At 65.0% G+C, this 17,022-nt stretch overlaps 3 protein-coding genes across 3 annotated transcripts; 1 reads left to right on the forward strand and 2 right to left on the reverse strand.

The window, feature by feature from the left end:
- The first annotated feature begins 2,713 nt into the window (after window positions 1-2,713).
- LOC117647224 (inositol-3-phosphate synthase 1) lies at window positions 2,714-7,668 on the forward strand. The gene is made up of 5 exons (XM_034388869.1): window positions 2,714-3,260; window positions 5,364-6,062; window positions 6,139-6,381; window positions 6,470-6,827; window positions 6,917-7,668. Exons 1-5 carry the CDS (start codon window positions 3,141-3,143, stop codon window positions 7,048-7,050), a joined length of 1,554 nt encoding a protein of 517 aa, XP_034244760.1. The 5' UTR covers window positions 2,714-3,140; the 3' UTR covers window positions 7,051-7,668.
- Window positions 7,669-7,735: 67 nt separating this feature from the next.
- LOC117646961 (lipase member H-like) lies at window positions 7,736-11,277 on the reverse strand. The gene is made up of 7 exons (XM_034388369.1): window positions 11,151-11,277; window positions 10,939-11,038; window positions 9,012-9,142; window positions 8,656-8,910; window positions 8,361-8,582; window positions 8,094-8,286; window positions 7,736-8,013 (listed from the first exon to the last, which is right to left on the reverse strand). Exons 1-7 carry the CDS (start codon window positions 11,200-11,202, stop codon window positions 7,917-7,919), a joined length of 1,050 nt encoding a protein of 349 aa, XP_034244260.1. The 5' UTR covers window positions 11,203-11,277; the 3' UTR covers window positions 7,736-7,916.
- A 130-nt stretch (window positions 11,278-11,407) lies between these two features.
- On the reverse strand, window positions 11,408-14,504 carry LOC117647512 (probable cytochrome P450 4ac1). The gene is made up of 2 exons (XM_034389270.1): window positions 12,858-14,504; window positions 11,408-12,766 (listed from the first exon to the last, which is right to left on the reverse strand). The coding sequence occupies exons 1-2, from the start codon at window positions 13,889-13,891 to the stop codon at window positions 12,259-12,261; spliced, it is 1,542 nt and encodes a 513-aa protein (XP_034245161.1). The 5' UTR covers window positions 13,892-14,504; the 3' UTR covers window positions 11,408-12,258.
- Window positions 14,505-17,022: the final 2,518 nt, after the last annotated feature.

Genomic DNA, 17,022 nt, shown 5'->3' on the forward strand with positions numbered 1-17,022 from the left:
CCCTCCCCTTATCTGATCCCCGTGGGCCAACTGGACGACAACGACGATCTGTGGCTGTTGGGCCGTCAGGCCGTCAGCAACAACTGCACAGTTAATCCTGAGGCAGAGGACGGAGGGGATTGGGTCCAATGGGGGACGGGGACGGGGACTGCATGCTGGCCATGCTGGTGATACGGCGCGATGCGTCTCTGACCCAATTGAGAGAGACTGACGCTGTTTGGGGCCTGCTGGGCCGCGGAAGCGGTCGCTCTGTCTCCCTCGCACCCATCGGGTCGACCCATGAGTGCGAGAGAGACAGCGAGCTCTGTTGGCGGCCGGCAGGTGGAGAGAGTGCGTGCGTCCCACGTTGGTCACTGAGCTGACGGGGGTGACGGCGACGGGGAGGCGAGGCAGGCTGTCCAGGTTATTTCTCAATCAGCTGGGCGGCTGTGGCCGGGCCCAGGCAGAGAGGTCAGGTCGCACCGCGGCGGCGACGGCGCGGCCTGGGACGGCGTGGCCTGGGACGGCGTGGCCTGGGACGGCGTGGGGCCCGAGCGAGCCCTAGAGCAGACCGACGGGGACGCGGCCACGAGTCCAGGCACTGCACTCGTGGCTGGTCCAGTGGCGTCGCGACCGGGGCGGCGCAGCGGCGCGATGCTGCCGCCGACCTGCGTGTCCGGGACCGCGTCCGCGACCGACGCGCCGCGCCGCGGGGTGCTGGCCACGGCGTGGTGCCGCCCCCGGCCGCGTGCCCCGGGCTGCGTGCTGCCGCCGTCGCCGTCAACGTCGCCGTCGAAGTCGCCGCCCCCCAAAGGACCCCTGAGAAGGGCGCCGCCGCCACCCGCTCCGTGGGACACGGACTTGAAGCTGTGGGGCGCCGCGGAGCACTCGGCGGCCGAGGACGCCGACGTGCGGCGCTACGAGGTGATCGCGCGCGTGGACGCGGAGCGCCGCGCCGCCCTGGACGCGCAGGCCGAGGTGCTGGCGACGGACGGCCGCTTCCACGTGCTGCTCAGCGCCTGGCTGGCGCCCCGCAGCCGCCCTGGACGCGCAGGCCGAGGTGCTGGCGACGGACGGCCGCTTCCACGTGCTGCTCAGCGCCTGGCTGGCGCCCCGCAGCCGCCCTGGACGCGCAGGCCGAGGTGCTGGCGACGGACGGCCGCTTCCACGTGCTGCTCAGCGCCTGGCTGGCGCCCCGCAGCCGCCCTGGACGCGCAGGCCGAGGTGCTGGCGACGGACGGCCGCTTCCACGTGCTGCTCAGCGCCTGGCTGGCGCCCCGCAGCCGACCCTGGACGCGCAGGCCGAGGTGCTGGCGACGGACGGCCGCTTCCACGTGCTGCTCAGCGCCTGGCTGGCGCCCCGCAGCCGCCCTGGACGCGCAGGCCGAGGTGCTGGCGACGGACGGCCGCTTCCACGTGCTGCTCAGCGCCTGGCTGGCGCCCCGCAGCCACCCTGGACGCGCAGGCCGAGGTGCTGGCGACGGACGGCCGCTTCCACGTGCTGCTCAGCGCCTGGCTGGCGCCCCGCAGCCGCCCTGGACGCGCAGGCCGAGGTGCTGGCGACGGACGGCCGCTTCCACGTGCTGCTCAGCGCCTGGCTGGCGCCCCGCAGCCCCCTGGACGCGCAGGCCGAGGTGCTGGCGACGGACGGCCGCTTCCACGTGCTGCTCAGCGCCTGGCTGGCGCCCCGCAGCCCCCTGGACGCGCAGGCCGAGGTGCTGGCGACGGACGGCCGCTTCCACGTGCTGCTCAGCGCCTGGCTGGCGCCCCGCAGCCACCCTGGACGCGCAGGCCGAGGTGCTGGCGACGGACGGCCGCTTCCACGTGCTGCTCAGCGCCTGGCTGGCGCCCCGCAGCCACCCTGGACGCGCAGGCCGAGGTGCTGGCGACGGACGGCCGCTTCCACGTGCTGCTCAGCGCCTGGCTGGCGCCCCGCAGCCACCCTGGACGCGCAGGCCGAGGTGCTGGCGACGGACGGCCGCTTCCACGTGCTGCTCAGCGCCTGGCTGGCGCCCCGCAGCCACCCTGGACGCGCAGGCCGAGGTGCTGGCGACGGACGGCCGCTTCCACGTGCTGCTCAGCGCCTGGCTGGCGCCCCGCAGCCACCCGCAGCGCGCGGCCTCGTCCGCCAGCCTGCAGTCCATGGACACGGCGTCGATGTGCTCCGGTTCGTCGTCGCCCTCGTCGCCGCGCAGCGCGTCGCTGCCGGACGCCGTGACGCCGTGGTTCACAGGCGATCCCTGGGCGCCGGTGCCGTCGCTGTCGTCCTGCAACAAGTACGAGGACATCGCCCTGGCGGACGAGGAGCGCCGCTTGCACCACGACGTCCCCGCGTCTTGGTCTTTTGCCGCCGCCTTCTCGTCGTCGACGCCGTCCTCCGATGAGAGCAGCAGCCCGCCGTCGCCCTCGCCGTCGTCGTCCTCGTCCTCGATCGACCGGCACTTCGCCGACTTCGACGAGCTGTTCGGGGCGAGGAAGCTGTGATCGCCCTGGCCGTAACTACCCCCTCCCCTCCGTCCCCCAACATGCCCACCCCCTGCTTCGTTGCGAAACCCTCTCCCGCTTTGCCCAACCCCTGCTTCTGCTTCCGGCATGCTCGGCAGGTTCATCACCACCGCGGCCGAGCTCGGGGCGCGCGGCGTGACGCGCGTGCTGCCAATGCCGCCCCTGTCCGCGGAGGAGGAGGCCGCCCTCGGCGCGGCCCTGCCCGCCGTCGCCGCCGCCGTGGACAGGGGGGAGTGCTACGCCCGCCAGAGGACCCCGTCGGCCTAGCCTGACCCAGCCCGGCGGAACACGGCGGAACGCCACGGCGCCTTTCTCCGCCACGCCCTGACTTGGCTCAATAGAACGGAATCCGCGTGCAGAAAAGCACGCCGCATGTTTTAATTGCAATTATTCTAATTAGACGGCTAGACGAGTATTGCTCCCTTCGTTCGCGGCCTCATGCTCACGACGGCCCACCCCGCCCCGCCCCGCCCTATCCCGCCGCGCCCTGCCCTACCCCACCACACCCAGCCGCCCCACAGGCAGGCAGGCACATCGGCCGACAGTTCGCAGCGCTCGCTTCGCCCGCTTCGCCGGCCGGTCGGCGCACTACTCCTCACGGCAAGACGGGCAAGACAGTCCTCGCGCACGCACCGGGCACCGCCACAGTCACCGCCATGGCCCCCAGGAAGCAGGTCCAGGTGCAGTCCCCGGACGTGGAGTACGGCGAGGAGGCCATCCTGGCGCGGGTCCAGTACGAGACGGCCCTCTGCCAGCGTGACGGCGACGCTGTGGTGGTGAGTACGGAGAACACACCCTCGCGTGTGCGTGAGCTCGGGGAGGGCCACGCCGTGGTCGAGACGTCCAGGCAATCTTTTCATTCGGCGTGTTCAGAAAGCGGGGCTGTGCGTTATTGTCCAGGGTCGGGGAGGTTATGGGCGCCAGCAGCAGAGCTAGCTCGGCCAGCCCGGCCAGCACTGACCTTGAACGCTTCCTCCCCCAACCCCCTCCCCGCCAGGCACACGCCAGGCCGCTGGGGGTGGGCCCCGCCATCCCCTGCTCCTGTCGCCTCCACCAGCCTCACCCCACCGCCCCCGCCCCGCAACTTCCACAATGACGTAAGAGCCCATATCGCATGCAGTGCACAAAGGGAGTGAGCCGATGTGTGAGCACCATGTGTAAGCACCAAAGCACCGTGTTCACCCGCGCCACTGGTAGTTTTCAAGATCTCGATAAAATCGGACCTTTGAGGCTGAGCGAATGATTCCACGAGTATTCCCTCGATCGACTAAATTTCTCATCCCTGGGCTGGGCTGGGCTTCCCTCCCCTACGGACAAACAACAAACAGACGAGGCACAGCCAGCGCGCATTCCCATGCCTCTGGCGTACAGCACTGCCCTCTGCTCGGCTCGTCTTTGTCACTCTACTATTTGCACGCTGATTTTTACCGTGGGCAGGGCTTTGCTCGCTTTGCTGCGCTGGCACGCGTCCCGTTTCGCCGTGCTTTGCGCCTTTCCCGCGGCCTTTGGCGGCCTTTGGCCTACAGTGTAACGTCAACGACCTGCCCCGCCATGCGGATTCGGGGGTCGGAGGCCGCACTATCACCGCCTGCACCCTCCGCTCCCTCGCTATCGTGTCCATCGTGTCAGCGGACGGGCCGCCTCTGGACATTCCTAGAGACATTCCTGGAGCGGCGCTCGCCGAAGTGCTGAGCCCTGCAGGAGGCTAGGGGCGCCACGCGTCACGACACGCACACACACACGCACACACACGGACGCACACACGGACGCGGGGGAGGAGCGAAAGCTACCGCGGGGGGTCAAGGCCTCCCTGTGGACTACCTCAACCCAAGGATGTGAAGCCAACCCAACGCGGCGAGTTGGAACCCCTAACTTGAACTTGAACTTGGCACGGTGCCAGCACCGCTGGCCCGTGCCGGCCTTGAACGATGCCTACCCCTACCCCTGCTCGTCCGCTGGGCCCCGCTGGGCCTGGGCCAGTCCTGGGCCCCCCTCCTCTTCGAATCCTCAAGAGCCTCTACCCTTCCCACCATCCTCTCGCTCTCGCCTCCACCCATCTCACTAGCCCCGGCCCGCAACTTCCACAGATGACGTTTGGAGACACACAGTGCCCAACAAAAAGTGAACCAACGTGAGAGCACCATGTGTACGCACTAATCTGACCAACGGAAAGTTTTCAGGAACGTTGATACGGGTCTTCATGTACTGTACGACGCATACCGTTATACTATTCGCCGCGTACCTTTCACTGAAAACAATCAAAACAAAACAACAACAAAACGTGTGAGTTCAGTGTCATCTTACTGTTGGTCCGACGGTGCACCGTCCCCACCCAACCTGATGGACCCTTGTTTTGGTTGGCCTCCTTTGGTGTGCTTCCCTTCCCCGTGTTTTGCTGTTTTTGCTTCGCGGCACGCCGACGCGGCCTTCCCGCCGCCATGTGGATGAGGGGGTGGGGGTTGGGGTTGGGGTTGGAGGGGCCGCCACTATCGGTGCATGCAGTGCCTGCACTTTCGGCGCCGACCGCTCCCTTGCTATCAGCTGCGGTCTCTGGACACTCCCGGGGCGGCAGGCAGGCCCTGCCCTGCCGTGCCGTGCCGTGGCGTGCCACCCGCATGGGCAATATCTCGAGTGCCGGGGGCGTGGCACGGCGTGGCGGTGCAACGCACGATTATTGGCGTAGCGGCAGTGCATTGTTCAGGGCGCTCAGGGGAATGCTAGGTGGCGGACAATACCCGACCCCCGACAGCCATTCGCTTCCGCAAACCAAACGACGAAAATGTGTCATTTTATGACTGAATAAAATACGGAGAGAAGTGGCGCCACTGGGACTCGAACCTTGGACCTCTAACCTGGAGGCTGGTTTGCTCTGCTCGCAGGTGACGCCGAAGCGGCGGCGGCTGGAGGTGCGCACGGTGCGGCGGCCACACCGCGTGGGCGCCATGCTGGTGGGCTGGGGCGGCAACAACGGCACCACGCTGACGGCCGCCTTGCTAGCGAACCGCGCGGGCCTGCGCTGGGAGACGCGCGAGGGCGAGCGGCGCGCCGACTGGCTGGGCTCGCTCACGCAGAGCGCCACCCTCAAGCTGGGCATGGACGCGGAGGGCCGTGACGTCTGGGTGCCGCTCAACACCATGGTGCCCATGGTGGACCCCGACGACCTGGAGGTGGACGGCTGGGACATCTCGGGGCTCAACCTGGAGGACGCCGCGCGCCGCAACCGCGTCCTCGACGTGGAGGTGCAGCGCGCCCTGGCGGCGCAGCTGCGCGAGCTCAAGCCGCGGCCCGCCGCCTTCAACGCGGCCTTCGTGGCGGCCAACCAGCAGGAGCGCGCCGACAACCTCCTGGCCGGCACCACGGCCCAGCAGCTGCAGCGACTCCGCGAGGACATCCGCGACTTCAAGCAGCGCAAGGCCCTGGACATGGTGGTGGTGGTGTGGACGGCCAACACGGAGCGCTTCAGCGAGGTTCGGCCGGGCCTCAACGACACCGCCGACAACCTGCTCGCCGCCATCGACCGCGGCGACGCGGAGGTGTCCTCGTCCACGCTGTACGCCGTGGCCAGCGTCCTGGAGGGCGTGAGTGTCCACAACGCATTATTTTGACCATTTGACCTAGTCAGATCTTTTACAATTTTGTTCACTTTTCATACAGTGCACGTTCATCAACGGCTCGCCGCAAAACACGTTCGTGCCGGGCTGCGTGGAGCTGGCGCAGCGGCACGGCACCCACATCGTCGGCGACGACCTCAAGACCGGCCAGACCAAGCTCAAGTCCGTCCTGGTGGACTTCCTGGTGGGCGCCGGCATCAAGCCCACCTCCATCGTGAGCTACAACCACCTGGGCAACAACGACGGCAGGAACCTGTCCGCGCCCCACACCTTCCAGTCCAAGGAGGTGAGGACGGGGTGACAAAGTGACGGACTGACAGAGTGACGGCGACGCTCCGACCTAACCTAACGCTGTTGCTCTCTTTCTCCCTCAGATCTCCAAGAGGAACGTGGTCGACGACGTCGTGGAGTCCAACTCGCTGCTGTACGCGCCCGGCGAGCACCCCGACCACGTGGTGGTCATCAAGTACGTGCCCTACGTGGGCGACAGCAAGCGCGCCATGGACGAGTACACGTCGGAGCTGCTGTTCGGCGGCCGCCACACCCTGGCCATCCACAACACGTGCGAAGACTCGCTGCTCGCCGCGCCCCTGCTCCTGGACCTCGTGGTCCTGGCCGAGTTCTGCTCGCGGGTGTCCTTCCGCGCGCACGGCAGCCAGGAGGACTTCGTGCCGTTCCACTCCGTGCTGGGCCTGCTCAGCTACCTCGTCAAGGCGCCCCTGGTGCCCAAGGGTGAGTCCGCTGCCTGTCTCACTCTGTTCGACTCGGCGGCGCGGTTGGGCACGGTGCGAGGGGTATTGACGAGTGCCTCTGGTTTGCAGATACCCCCGTCGTCAACTCGCTGTTCCGGCAGCGCGCTTGCATCGAGAACGTGCTGCGGGCGTGCGTGGGCCTCGCCCCGGACAGCAACCTGCTGCTGGAGCACAAGCTGTCCACCGACATCTTCAGCGACTAGGCGCAGCGTCACCGGAGGTGTTTTATTTTCTTGTGACCTCCCCTTTCCCCACCCCGTCTGCGTATTCCACGAGAGCGGTGGCGTGGAACACGCACGACGCCGCGCCAACATTGCCCAGACGCCGGCACTACCCCCCGTGTCTGTACGCCGTGCGGCCGAGCGTGGGGTAGCGCCGCGGGGTAGCGTCGCGGCCCGGGACTCAACCAGGACCAAACGGACCAAATGGCGCCAAATCGGACAAGAGCAGAGGCCCTCGGGCTAAGGACTAAATGCTGGCCTAAATGCTGGCCTGTGCTGGCCGACGGCTTTCTGTCAATTCACACACATCCCCCTCATTATTTTTCTTACCCGCCATTGCTAGCAATGCACAGTTGTACATTTGTTCCGAACGAGGTATTGGATGCGGTAGCACTGTCCTATCTACCAGAGCGAAAAAATAAAAGACATGTAGAACGTAGCCGGTATTGAAATGCTTTAGCCGTGTGTAGCGATGCAGTAGAATGATGTACAGTGTGGAGGAACGAGCACAACAGCCACAACTTGCACGGCTGTGAAGCTCGAATGCATGTAAACTTCTGTAATATTGTTGTATCGCAATAAAAAGCGAAGATTCGTAAATTTTCTGTCTCACGTTCACTTATTTCCCCTCCTAAAAAAAGTACAGTATCGCAATGAAAGGAATGTCAAAAGTTAAAAAAAACAGTATCTTTATTCGTAACGAGTGGTGGGAAAGTAGCAGTACAGTGGAGGCACGAAGGCTTTGTCAGAGTGGGCAGAATAGAGTGAGCGAGAGAGAGCGCCCGAAGACAGGCGACCCGTCGAGCGCGCGTGCGCTGGGGTTGCCGATGCGCAGATCCACAGGCGCTCTACTCGAGGTCGTCGAGGTTCTCCGCGCTGCGGATGCTCAGCCCCCTCGCGAACGGGAACTGGTCGTTGGTCTCGAGGAAGTACGAGCCGCGGCAACTGCGGACACAGAGAGCGCACACTGTAAAACTCCGCGGCGGGAAGGAAAATCGAAGGGAAAAAGACCCGCGGAGCCGAACCTCCTCGGGGCGTCCAGCCCCATGGCGGCGACGACGGTCTGGTTGGCTGGTTGGAAGTTGGCTCGCAGGAGGTCCTGCTCGCACCGGCCGGACCGGAAGTCCCTCTGCGATTCGCACCGCAGCGCCACGAAGTCCGCGGGCCGCAGCACCGACTCGGCGTAGTACACCCAGGCCCGAGTGTGGCTGCACGTCACTGGAAAATTGTTTTTGAAATTAAGAAAAGTAAATCAAATGACTCGATGCGGTCTCAGCGCGGAGTGCACTCACGGAACTCGTGCGGGTAGTGCCCCGTTTCGCGCAGCTCCTTGGCCGAGCACCCAGGCTGCTGCGGCCTGCCGCCGTTGGGGTAGAAGTCGGCGTGGCCGATGGCGCGACGCACGCCGAGGCCGCCGGCGTCCGTGTGGATCACGTCCACGAACTGGGCGTCGTCCTCGCTGAGGCGGCCGTCGCGCCGCGTCCAGCGGAACAGCGGGAAGGCCGGGTCCAATCCTGGAGAGGAACCACACACAATGACGTCATGTCATGACGTCATTCGTGTCGGACGATGAGCGCGATTCGTCACCTGTGATGCGGCCCAGGCGGTAGCGCCGCTGCAGCTCCTGCCCGGTCACGCCGGCCACCTCGGCGCCCAGGCTGAAGCCCACGACGTGCGTGGTGGCGGGGTCGACGCCGTCCTCGAACAGGCGCTCCAGGAAGCGGGCCAGGTAGCTGCCGGCCACGGGGACGTTGGCGACGGCGTTGGAGTACCAGGGGAAGGAGCACAGGCGCGACCAGTCCATGGTGACGAAGTTGACGTCGCGGCCCGTCGCGAAGTACGCTGTCAACAAGGCGGACAGGTCACCGGGGTGCTCTCTGTGTGGCCCTCCGGGAGGCGGTCCTCACGACGTCGCCGTCGGCCGCTTTACAGTGGACGCCCACCTTTTCGGATGGTGGAGGCGCTGGCCCCGCTGCCCTGCTCCGTGAAGCCGTGCACGTAGACCACGGTGGGCTTGTTGGGGTCGAGCTGCGGCGCCCCGGCCGCCACCCCGGCGCGCAGAGAGGCCCCCGTCCTGGCGAGGAATCACATTTGAGACTCGTCACTTCATTTGTCAAAGTATATAGAAAGCCGCGCTCGCTCCGCACTCGTCACGCTGTCTCTGGAGGCACACTGGAGGGGGCGGCGGATGCGCAATTGCGAATCGATACAGCAGCGCGCTCTCTGGGGATGAGCACAAACAAACAAACAGACAAACAGCAATAAATCATCCTTGTTTTTTCGGCACCGTTAACGTCCCGCGCCCACGCGGCCCGCCCCGAAGGACATCCCCATGCAATTACCGACCGTTTCTCGGTACCGCCGTGCCGTGGCGTGCCGCGCCGGCCCGTCGGCGTGCAGGCCGTCGAGTGGCGTGGGCGTGCAGCGCGTCCCCGATCGGTCACCAAGCTGGGCGTGGCCGCGGTGGCGGTGCCGGCCCTGCCCCCCGGGGGGCGGCGCTAAGCGACGTGGCGTGCACGGTGCAGCGCGACAACAGGTGAACGGTTAGGCGCGACCCCCGCTGGGAGGCTCGGCCTGCCTCGGCCTGCCTCGGCCAGCTCCCCAACCCCTTCCTCTTTCATTTAGTTTACCGCGCCGGGTCGTTTCCGGGACGGCGAGGCGCACCGCCGTTCCCGGAAATGACGACTACAACAACGACGGCGACATGAACAACGCCAATAGCAACAACAACGAGGAGGTGCACGTGAAGAAACGGGCCGGGAAGGGGCGGCGGGGGCCGAGGACGACGGGGACGTCAGGGACGCCCGCCGCGGCCAGGGCGGCCAGGGCGGCCAGGGCGGCCAGGGCCTTGGGGGGCAGCGGGGCAGCGCAGCGCGGTGATCGATATCTCCGGGACCGCCGCCGCGCCGCTGCCCCCTGTCGTCGTCGGCCTGCCCCCGCCCCCCTCGCCGCGGCCCCCCGCCCCCCTCCACCAGAGAGAGAGAGAGAGCGAGAGGCCCCGCGAGGGGGCGGGCCGTAGGCATAGGCAGGCTCCTTTGGCCCCGACCCCCTACTGGGGGCGGCTGGCAGGCCTAGGAGGAGGTGGCAGGGCGGTCTGGAGGCCTGCTCGAGGCAGTCAGGCAGTCTGGCAGGGAAGGCCAGGGAAGGCCCAGCGCGCCGCACCGTCTTGTTGGTGTTGGTGTTTTTAGCCGACTCGAGTAAGATACATTCTGCAAGGTTTCCGACAGCCTGACAGAAAAATAAAGAAATATAAAATGATGCGCTGTCATGTTAGGCGTCCTCTGATTTGAATTCATGGAGTGTCGGCTGCTCGCGATGCCGAGAGAGAGACCCGCGTCGAGTGCCTTTCACGCCTTTCCTTCTTTCTTTCTCGCAACCAGGCAGACTGATTCCGAGAGTCGTTTTCGTCGCTCTGTCTCTCTCGCCTCTACGGAAGACGCCCCATGAGTGCGAGAGAGAGAGAGAGTCAGCCGGACTGAAGCGTGCAATTCACCTCATGCAGCGGAGATTCGCTGACCCCTTGAGACGCCTGGAGACAATAGTACGCTTCTGGTAATGCTGAGTGACCCGAACGAATAATGGCGCTAGCTTCGAGCCGACGGAGTCTGACTCGGACATTGGCCCCGGCTGTCAACGCGTTTTCTCAAGAGCACAATGGGGAAAGAAAAAGAAAAAGAAAAGTCCCGGGAAATCCGGAAAAATTAGAAGGGGGGAGATGTTACAAATGCATGATCAGCCTCTCACCGAAAACCTCTCATGCTCACGCCCTTTACATCGAAACGCAACCTTTTCCTCAGGAGCAAGTTAAGTACTGAGCGTAAAACAAAAACTAGTGTAGCAAACGCCGCCAACTTTTGGCCTTTTGCTTGCCTGAAGTGCGTCGTGAACACGATGTCGTCCTCCAGGACGGTCTGGCAGCACAGCGCGCAGTCACCGCGCGGCAGCAGCGACATCACGTACGGCGTGCCGGCTGCGGCAGAGCGACAGAGAGGGCAGATTTTACAAAACACTCCGCGGGCCGAGAAAAAAAAACAAGACAACAAACCCGCGTCCGGTGCGGTCACCGGAGTCCTCCTACTCACCGAACATGATCTGGAGGGTCTGACACACGAGCAGGCCTTGCGGCAGCACCATGTCGTCGGCGGGGGCGATGGTCTCGGAGCAGGGCGGCGAGGGACTGACGGGGACCGCCGCTCCGGACGCCCGGCCCCCGGCCGACGACGCCGAGCCCGCGGCGCCACACCGCGGAGCGGTGTCCAGAGTCAGCGAAAATCAAATCCGCGGCTGCAAGTAGCAGGCTCCGCGCCGATTGACGCGTTTCGAGTTTCGCAAAGTCGGGAGAGAAGACGGAGAAGAAGAGGAAGAACAACTACTGAATTCAATTTTATTGGCTTCGTAAAATCACAGGGTGCGCTTTTACAGACACGTAGGACTTGAAGGAGGTCCCGGACTTGGCAGCTGTCTTCTTTGGAAGGAACAGGCCGAGGTTAAAAGGGAAGTGCTGGCAAGGTGAAGTAGAGGAAGTTTCGGGCTGGCAGCGCGCTTTTCAGCAAGGCGTGACTACTACCGCAAGGCAATCGGGAAAGCCGTGGCCGATTAGCGGCCGAGTCATGCCAAGTCCAAGGCCGCCGTGCCTCCACTTCCTGGAAGTGCAACCCTTGGGCCGCACGCGAGCGCCGCGACGCCTGGAGTCACTCCAGTGGAGTGCCGACGAGTGGCGAAGGCCGAGAGCAGCCGAAAGCCGAACAGGCTGCTCACCGCGGGCCGGCATCGTCGCAAAGACCTGCCACTCGCCTGCATACTCTGCCGAGTATGTTCGAAACGTACTCGGCAAAAATGGAACGCCGAGCACTCTCGGCTAGCAACCACCCTTCGATCGGTTCGGCTTTTGGCTGCCTTCGGCCTTCGCCACCCGTCTCCACTCCACTGGAGTGGCTCCAGGGCCGTCGCGGCGCTGGCGCACGGTCGAAGGGTTACGCTTCCAGGAAGCGGAGGCAATGCTGCCTTGAACTTGGAGCGACGTCGGCAGATTATCGGCCGCGGCTTTCCCGATTGCCACGCAATAGTACAGTCAGGCTTTGTCGAAAAGTGTGCGTTTGCCTTAACTTCGTGCTCTCCTTCTCCTTCTTCCCTCGGGCACTTGCTAGTTCTATTTTACGCCCGGCCCTAAGAGGGCCAAGTACAAGAACGTCAAGCACCAATTGCACGTGCGGCCCGTCTGGCGCGGCCAGCGGGGCCGCCGCTGTCGCTGCCTCTGGGCTGGAAGACGACTTTAATGCCGCCCACGAGCCTGCTCGTCAGGTCGAAGGCCATGTTGTCCACGAGGCTCTGGACGTCCTCGTGGTCGCCCACGGGCAGCACCCTGTGGGCGCGGACGGTGGCGGCCAGCAGCGTGGCCACCACCATCATGGCGTACTTGCCGCCGATGCAGTTGCGGCTGCCGACGCTGAAGGGGATGTGTGCGCCGCGGGGGCGGCCCCGGCTGTGCTCGGGCAGGAAGCGGCCCGGCTCGAAGACGTGCGGCTCGGGCCAGTGCCGGGGGTCCCAGTGCACGGCCAGGATGTTGAGCATGACCGAGCTGTTGGCCGGCAGGACGTGGCCGCACAGCGCCGTCTCCCGGACGCACTGGCGGCCCACGAAGGGCAGCGGCGGGAACATGCGCATCGTCTCCTTGATGACGCAGTCCAGGTACTTCATCCTGGGGCGGAGGGAGCGCGTCAGGTTGTTTCGCAACGACGCAAAACTAACTCGTTTGGTGACAAATTGGCGCCGTGTTCACTCCAACTTACTTGGGCAGGTCCTCGACGGTGACGTCCCGGTCCCCGAGCACGGCAGTCACCTCCGCGAACAGGCGCTCCTGCACCTCGGGGTGCATGGACAGCAGCTTGAGGGCCCAGCTCACCGTGGCCACCGTCGTCTCCACGTTGGCGCCGAAGAAGGTCTTGAGGTCGTCGACGACGTCGTCCTCCAGGATCTCGCCCTTGTCGTGCAGGTCGGCCAGGATGTCCGTGAGGGTTTTCCGGGCCCTGCCGGACTGCCGGCCTTTCCCGCCCGGTTGTTTCACTTCGGCATGCTTCGCCGCGAGGCCCTCCCTGATGAGGTCGTGCAGCGCCTCCCTCATCTTGGCGACGTTCCTCCCCAGGGGCGTCATCTCGAACAGGCGCTTGGACCACAGCAGGGGGTTGAAGGCGCGCCGGTTGACGGCGAACAGGAACGTCTGGAAGAAGTCGACGAAGGGCTTCACGTCGCCCTCCAGGTCCGGGCGCCCGGAGGTCCGGAGGAAGTTCCTGGAGGTGGCCTCCCGCAGGGGCCCCGCCACGTCCACGGGCTCGCCGACGGCCAGGCTGTCCGCGAAGCCCTTGGCCTCGCCGTGGAAGATGTCCATGTAGCTGTCCAGGACCTTCTTGTGGAAGCCGGGCTCCAGCGCCTTGCGACGCGCGCGCCACTCCGCGCCGCCCAGCTGCAGCAGACTCCGCGGGTCGTCCAGCAGGTGGTACACGAAGCGCGCCTTGGTCTGGAACTCGGGCCGGCGCGCCACGCAGTCAATGGCCTCGGCGTCGTTGACGAACACCACCAGGTGGTTCATGAGGGAGAAGCGGGTGAGCTCGCTGCGGCCGCCCACCAGCCGCCTGATGGTCTTGAGCGCGGTGTCGGGGGTCACGTTCACGAAGTCCAGCGTGTTGCCGAGCAGCGGCAGCGACGCCGGCCCCGGGATGGCCAGCTCCAGCCTCCGGAAGTGGATGTACTGCTGCAGGAACAGCGCCAGCAGTGTGGTGACGCCGCCCACCGCGGCCAGCACCAGGGCCTCGGTCACCAGGGTCATGGCGCTCGCTGTGCTCGCTATGCACGCTGTGCTGCGCGGTCAATAGTGATCCGCGGTCGCAGAGCACTCCTATATACAGGCTGGGCCGGACCCACGCTCCCACATGCATGCATTTCCCGCTGTCTCTTTTTCAGCAGACGTCTCCCAGGCCTTCTTAACATGCTTTTCGGCCCCGAAAACAAAAAAAAAATGTGCAGTGAACTCAAAGTCAGTCGCTTGACAGGAAGATTTGGCGGCGGTGTCAGCGGCGCTTTCCACGCGAATCGCCAATGTAGTGCGCAAGGAAATGGCATTCTCACGCACCTTGGCACCAAAGTCGCGGCGTGGGAGACGGGCAAGCGAGTTGCAGAGTTCCTATTGGCTCGGCCCTCCTAACAGCCGCCACTAGATCGCAGAAACGGACAGTGTTCCAAGAATAAGAATGTGAAGTGAAATCCGGGCGTAGCTGAGCCTCGATTCGCAAGCAAGCGCTCCCCGTTCGTCCAGCATCTCTGCCGAGTCCTTGGCCGTCGGCGTCGCCAAGCTATTGGCATTGGCTTGGCTGGCTTTACTCGGCGAGCCGCAGCCAAGCGTCCGCGGCGCCAGGCAGGCAGGCAGGCCGCATCATCGCAACGCTGACCTCGACAATTCACGATAGGGGTGCGCCCTTCCCGTCCTTCCCCCCACCACTCACTTCGGCACCCCGCCCCTCCCTTCGCTCACGCCCTGCGATTTCCTCATAAGACGCCTTGCAACAAGCCCCGGCCCCCTCCCTCGTCCAGCGCGTTCCAGAGCCCCCCTCAAGGCCCCCCCAAGGCCCCCCTCGCCCCGCGGCCCCCCTGTGCGGACGGGCTCCAGCCGTGGCTCCAGCCGTGGCTCCAGCCCCTATACGCGAAAGCCCTCGCCAACCCCCGCCACCCCCTCCCCCACTTCCCCAGGGATACTGAGGGCTGGAAGGGGGCCACGTGAGAGAGGAGGGGAGGGGGGAGTAGGGGTTGGTGGGGTGGCGCCGGTCGACGGGGGGGCTGGTGGCGCAACCCGAAAAGGCTGGGGGTTGCGAGGACGGCACAGCTTGGTTCTGCGCCCTGGTGGAAGGGCGTCCTACGTCCGCGGCGCGCCCCGTCGCCCCGTCGCCTCGTCGCCTCGTCGCCTCGTCACCGCCAGTCCGCAGGGCGTCCGGGAGCCGCGCGTCGTCGCGCCCCGACGCCGCCGAGTCCGAGGCCGAGGTGAGACACCTTGCCGCCGTGCCCACAGGCCCAATGGATTTCCAGTTGGAACCGAGTCCAGCCAGCACATGACCGCTGAATGCAGTATGGGAAATTGATCTGGCGAAAGTGGGACGCGACCCCCGCGCCGGGCCGCGCCGAAGCTAGCTGACGCAGCGCGACGCAGCGCGACGCCCCCGCGACGAAACGCGCCCGCGGCGCCGCGGCCGCGCGCGATGAACGCTTTTAATCTCTGCATGGCAGACATGTGGCAGGGCCGTGTCGCAGTCCATGCAGCACGCCACGGCACACCTGTTGTCATACCGCCCCGCGCCCCGCGCCGCCTCTCACTCATCCTGTCGCCCTGTGTACAGTTTGCTTTCGATTCCCGCGGCCGCTTGTTTGGGAGGCGGACTTCGGCGACGGCCCCTACAGTGTAACGGTTTGAGAGTGCACCGTCGTGTACACCCTACGCGCGATGCAAACGGGCCGCACTTCGCGTCGCATCCACTGTGCAGCTTAGGGCGAAATGACGGACGAAGGGAAAACAAGGGGAGGTTAGGTCGTCGAGGCGCCAGCCGTCCGCGCTGTGTGTGAGTCTCTCTCTCTCTCTCTCTCTCTCTCTCTCTCTCTCTCTCTCTCTCTCTCTCTCTCTCTCTCTTCTATCTCTCTCTCTCTCTCTCTCTCTCTCTCTCTCTTTCTCTCTCTTCTTTCTCTCTCTCTCTCTCTCTCTCTCTCTCTCTCTGACCCGCCGGAGGGGTCGTGCCCTTGTTTGGCGTGCTAAGTGGGGGGGGGGGGGTCTTTTACGGCGCAAGCAAAGTGTTTGCCGTAGGCGGTTCGCACACTCCCCCACGAATCTAGCCTCACTCGGGGGGCAGGCCGGCGGGGTGGCGAATCAAACTTTTCTTTCCTGTCCTACTCTATTCCCTTTCGTGTGTCCGCCGGTCCGTTTGCGTGTGTGGCACACTGTGTGGCACACTGTGTGTCCGTCGGCGAGTCGACATTGCGCGCGGTGTGAAGTGGGGGTGATATTCGGTGCCGATAGAATGCGTATTGATCGTGTGTTTTGGATGTTCTCCGTTGCAGGTGCAGTGGTAGTCGCCGGCACCCCCGGCAGACCGACCGGCAGAGCGGCATGGCGGCCGTGGAGCACCGCGTCCGGGCGCCGGGCAGGTTCACCCGCCTGGCCGCGGTGCTGGTGCTGGCCGCCCTGGCCCTCTTCTACAAGGGGGCCGTCAGCGCCGAGCCCATGGACGGCGTGGAGCCCACCGAGCCCCGTGAGTACACTGCGAGCATGCATGCAGCTGGGACGGGCTGGGGTGGGCGGCGACGACGGTGGCGGTGGAGGTGGCACTTCGATAACTCGATAGGACAGCCCAGGACAGCCCAGAACGGCCCAGCAAGGCTGATTCCGACAGTCGTTGGCACCTACATGGGACTCTCCGTGAGTGCGAGAGAGAGAGACAGAGCGGCGAAAACGACTCTCGGAATGAGTCCCCGAAGCGCAGAGCAATCGTCGGGCCGGTAATTCGGCTGCCACTACACTGGAATGGCGTAACTGCGAAAACTCGAACCGACATTCCTGCTTCTTACGCCTCGCCGCCTCGCCGCTCGCTCTCGCAATGTTGCCACACCTGCCGGGGAATTTTTCTCCATTTCATATTTTTATTCATCTTTAATAGAGGCACCTCTTTCCGAAACGTCCGGTTTTCCTGATTCCCAATAAAGAGATATGTACACTTCGGTTTCAATGGTAGAGGCAACGAGCCATGCCTCCCCCCCCCCTTTCCTTGCGGTTGAGCGGCGTCCAAAGTAATATGCTTCACAAACTACTGTACTACATACACGAGGTGCGTGAGTGAGGCCTAGCCCGGGCCTGGCGGGGCAGCGTTTGCCATGCGAGGCGCGAGGGGGGAAAGGGGGGGGGGGAGGGTGTCACGACACTAA

Source organism: Thrips palmi, unplaced genomic scaffold, assembly GCF_012932325.1.
Source record: "Thrips palmi isolate BJ-2018 unplaced genomic scaffold, TpBJ-2018v1 HiC_scaffold_2, whole genome shotgun sequence".
NCBI classification, from domain to species: Eukaryota; Metazoa; Arthropoda; class Insecta; order Thysanoptera; family Thripidae; genus Thrips; species Thrips palmi.

Coding starts and splice junctions, on each gene's coding strand:
- LOC117647512 (XM_034389270.1), bottom strand. CDS start 13,891: ATGACCCTGGTGACCGAGGCCCTGGTGCTGGCCGCGGTGGGCGGCGTC. Junction 12,767..12,857: donor ACCGTCGAGGACCTGCCCAA/GTAAGTTGGAGT, acceptor CCTCCGCCCCAG/GATGAAGTACCTGGACTGCG.
- LOC117646961 (XM_034388369.1), bottom strand. CDS start 11,202: ATGGTGCTGCCGCAAGGCCTGCTCGTGTGTCAGACCCTCCAGATCATG. Junction 8,911..9,011: donor CGCCTCCACCATCCGAAAAG/GTGGGCGTCCAC, acceptor CCTTGTTGACAG/CGTACTTCGCGACGGGCCGC. Junction 8,014..8,093: donor GGGCTGGACGCCCCGAGGAG/GTTCGGCTCCGC, acceptor CTGTGTCCGCAG/TTGCCGCGGCTCGTACTTCC.
- LOC117647224 (XM_034388869.1), top strand. CDS start 3,141: ATGGCCCCCAGGAAGCAGGTCCAGGTGCAGTCCCCGGACGTGGAGTAC. Junction 3,261..5,363: donor GTGACGGCGACGCTGTGGTG/GTGAGTACGGAG, acceptor CTCTGCTCGCAG/GTGACGCCGAAGCGGCGGCG. Junction 6,382..6,469: donor ACACCTTCCAGTCCAAGGAG/GTGAGGACGGGG, acceptor TTTCTCCCTCAG/ATCTCCAAGAGGAACGTGGT.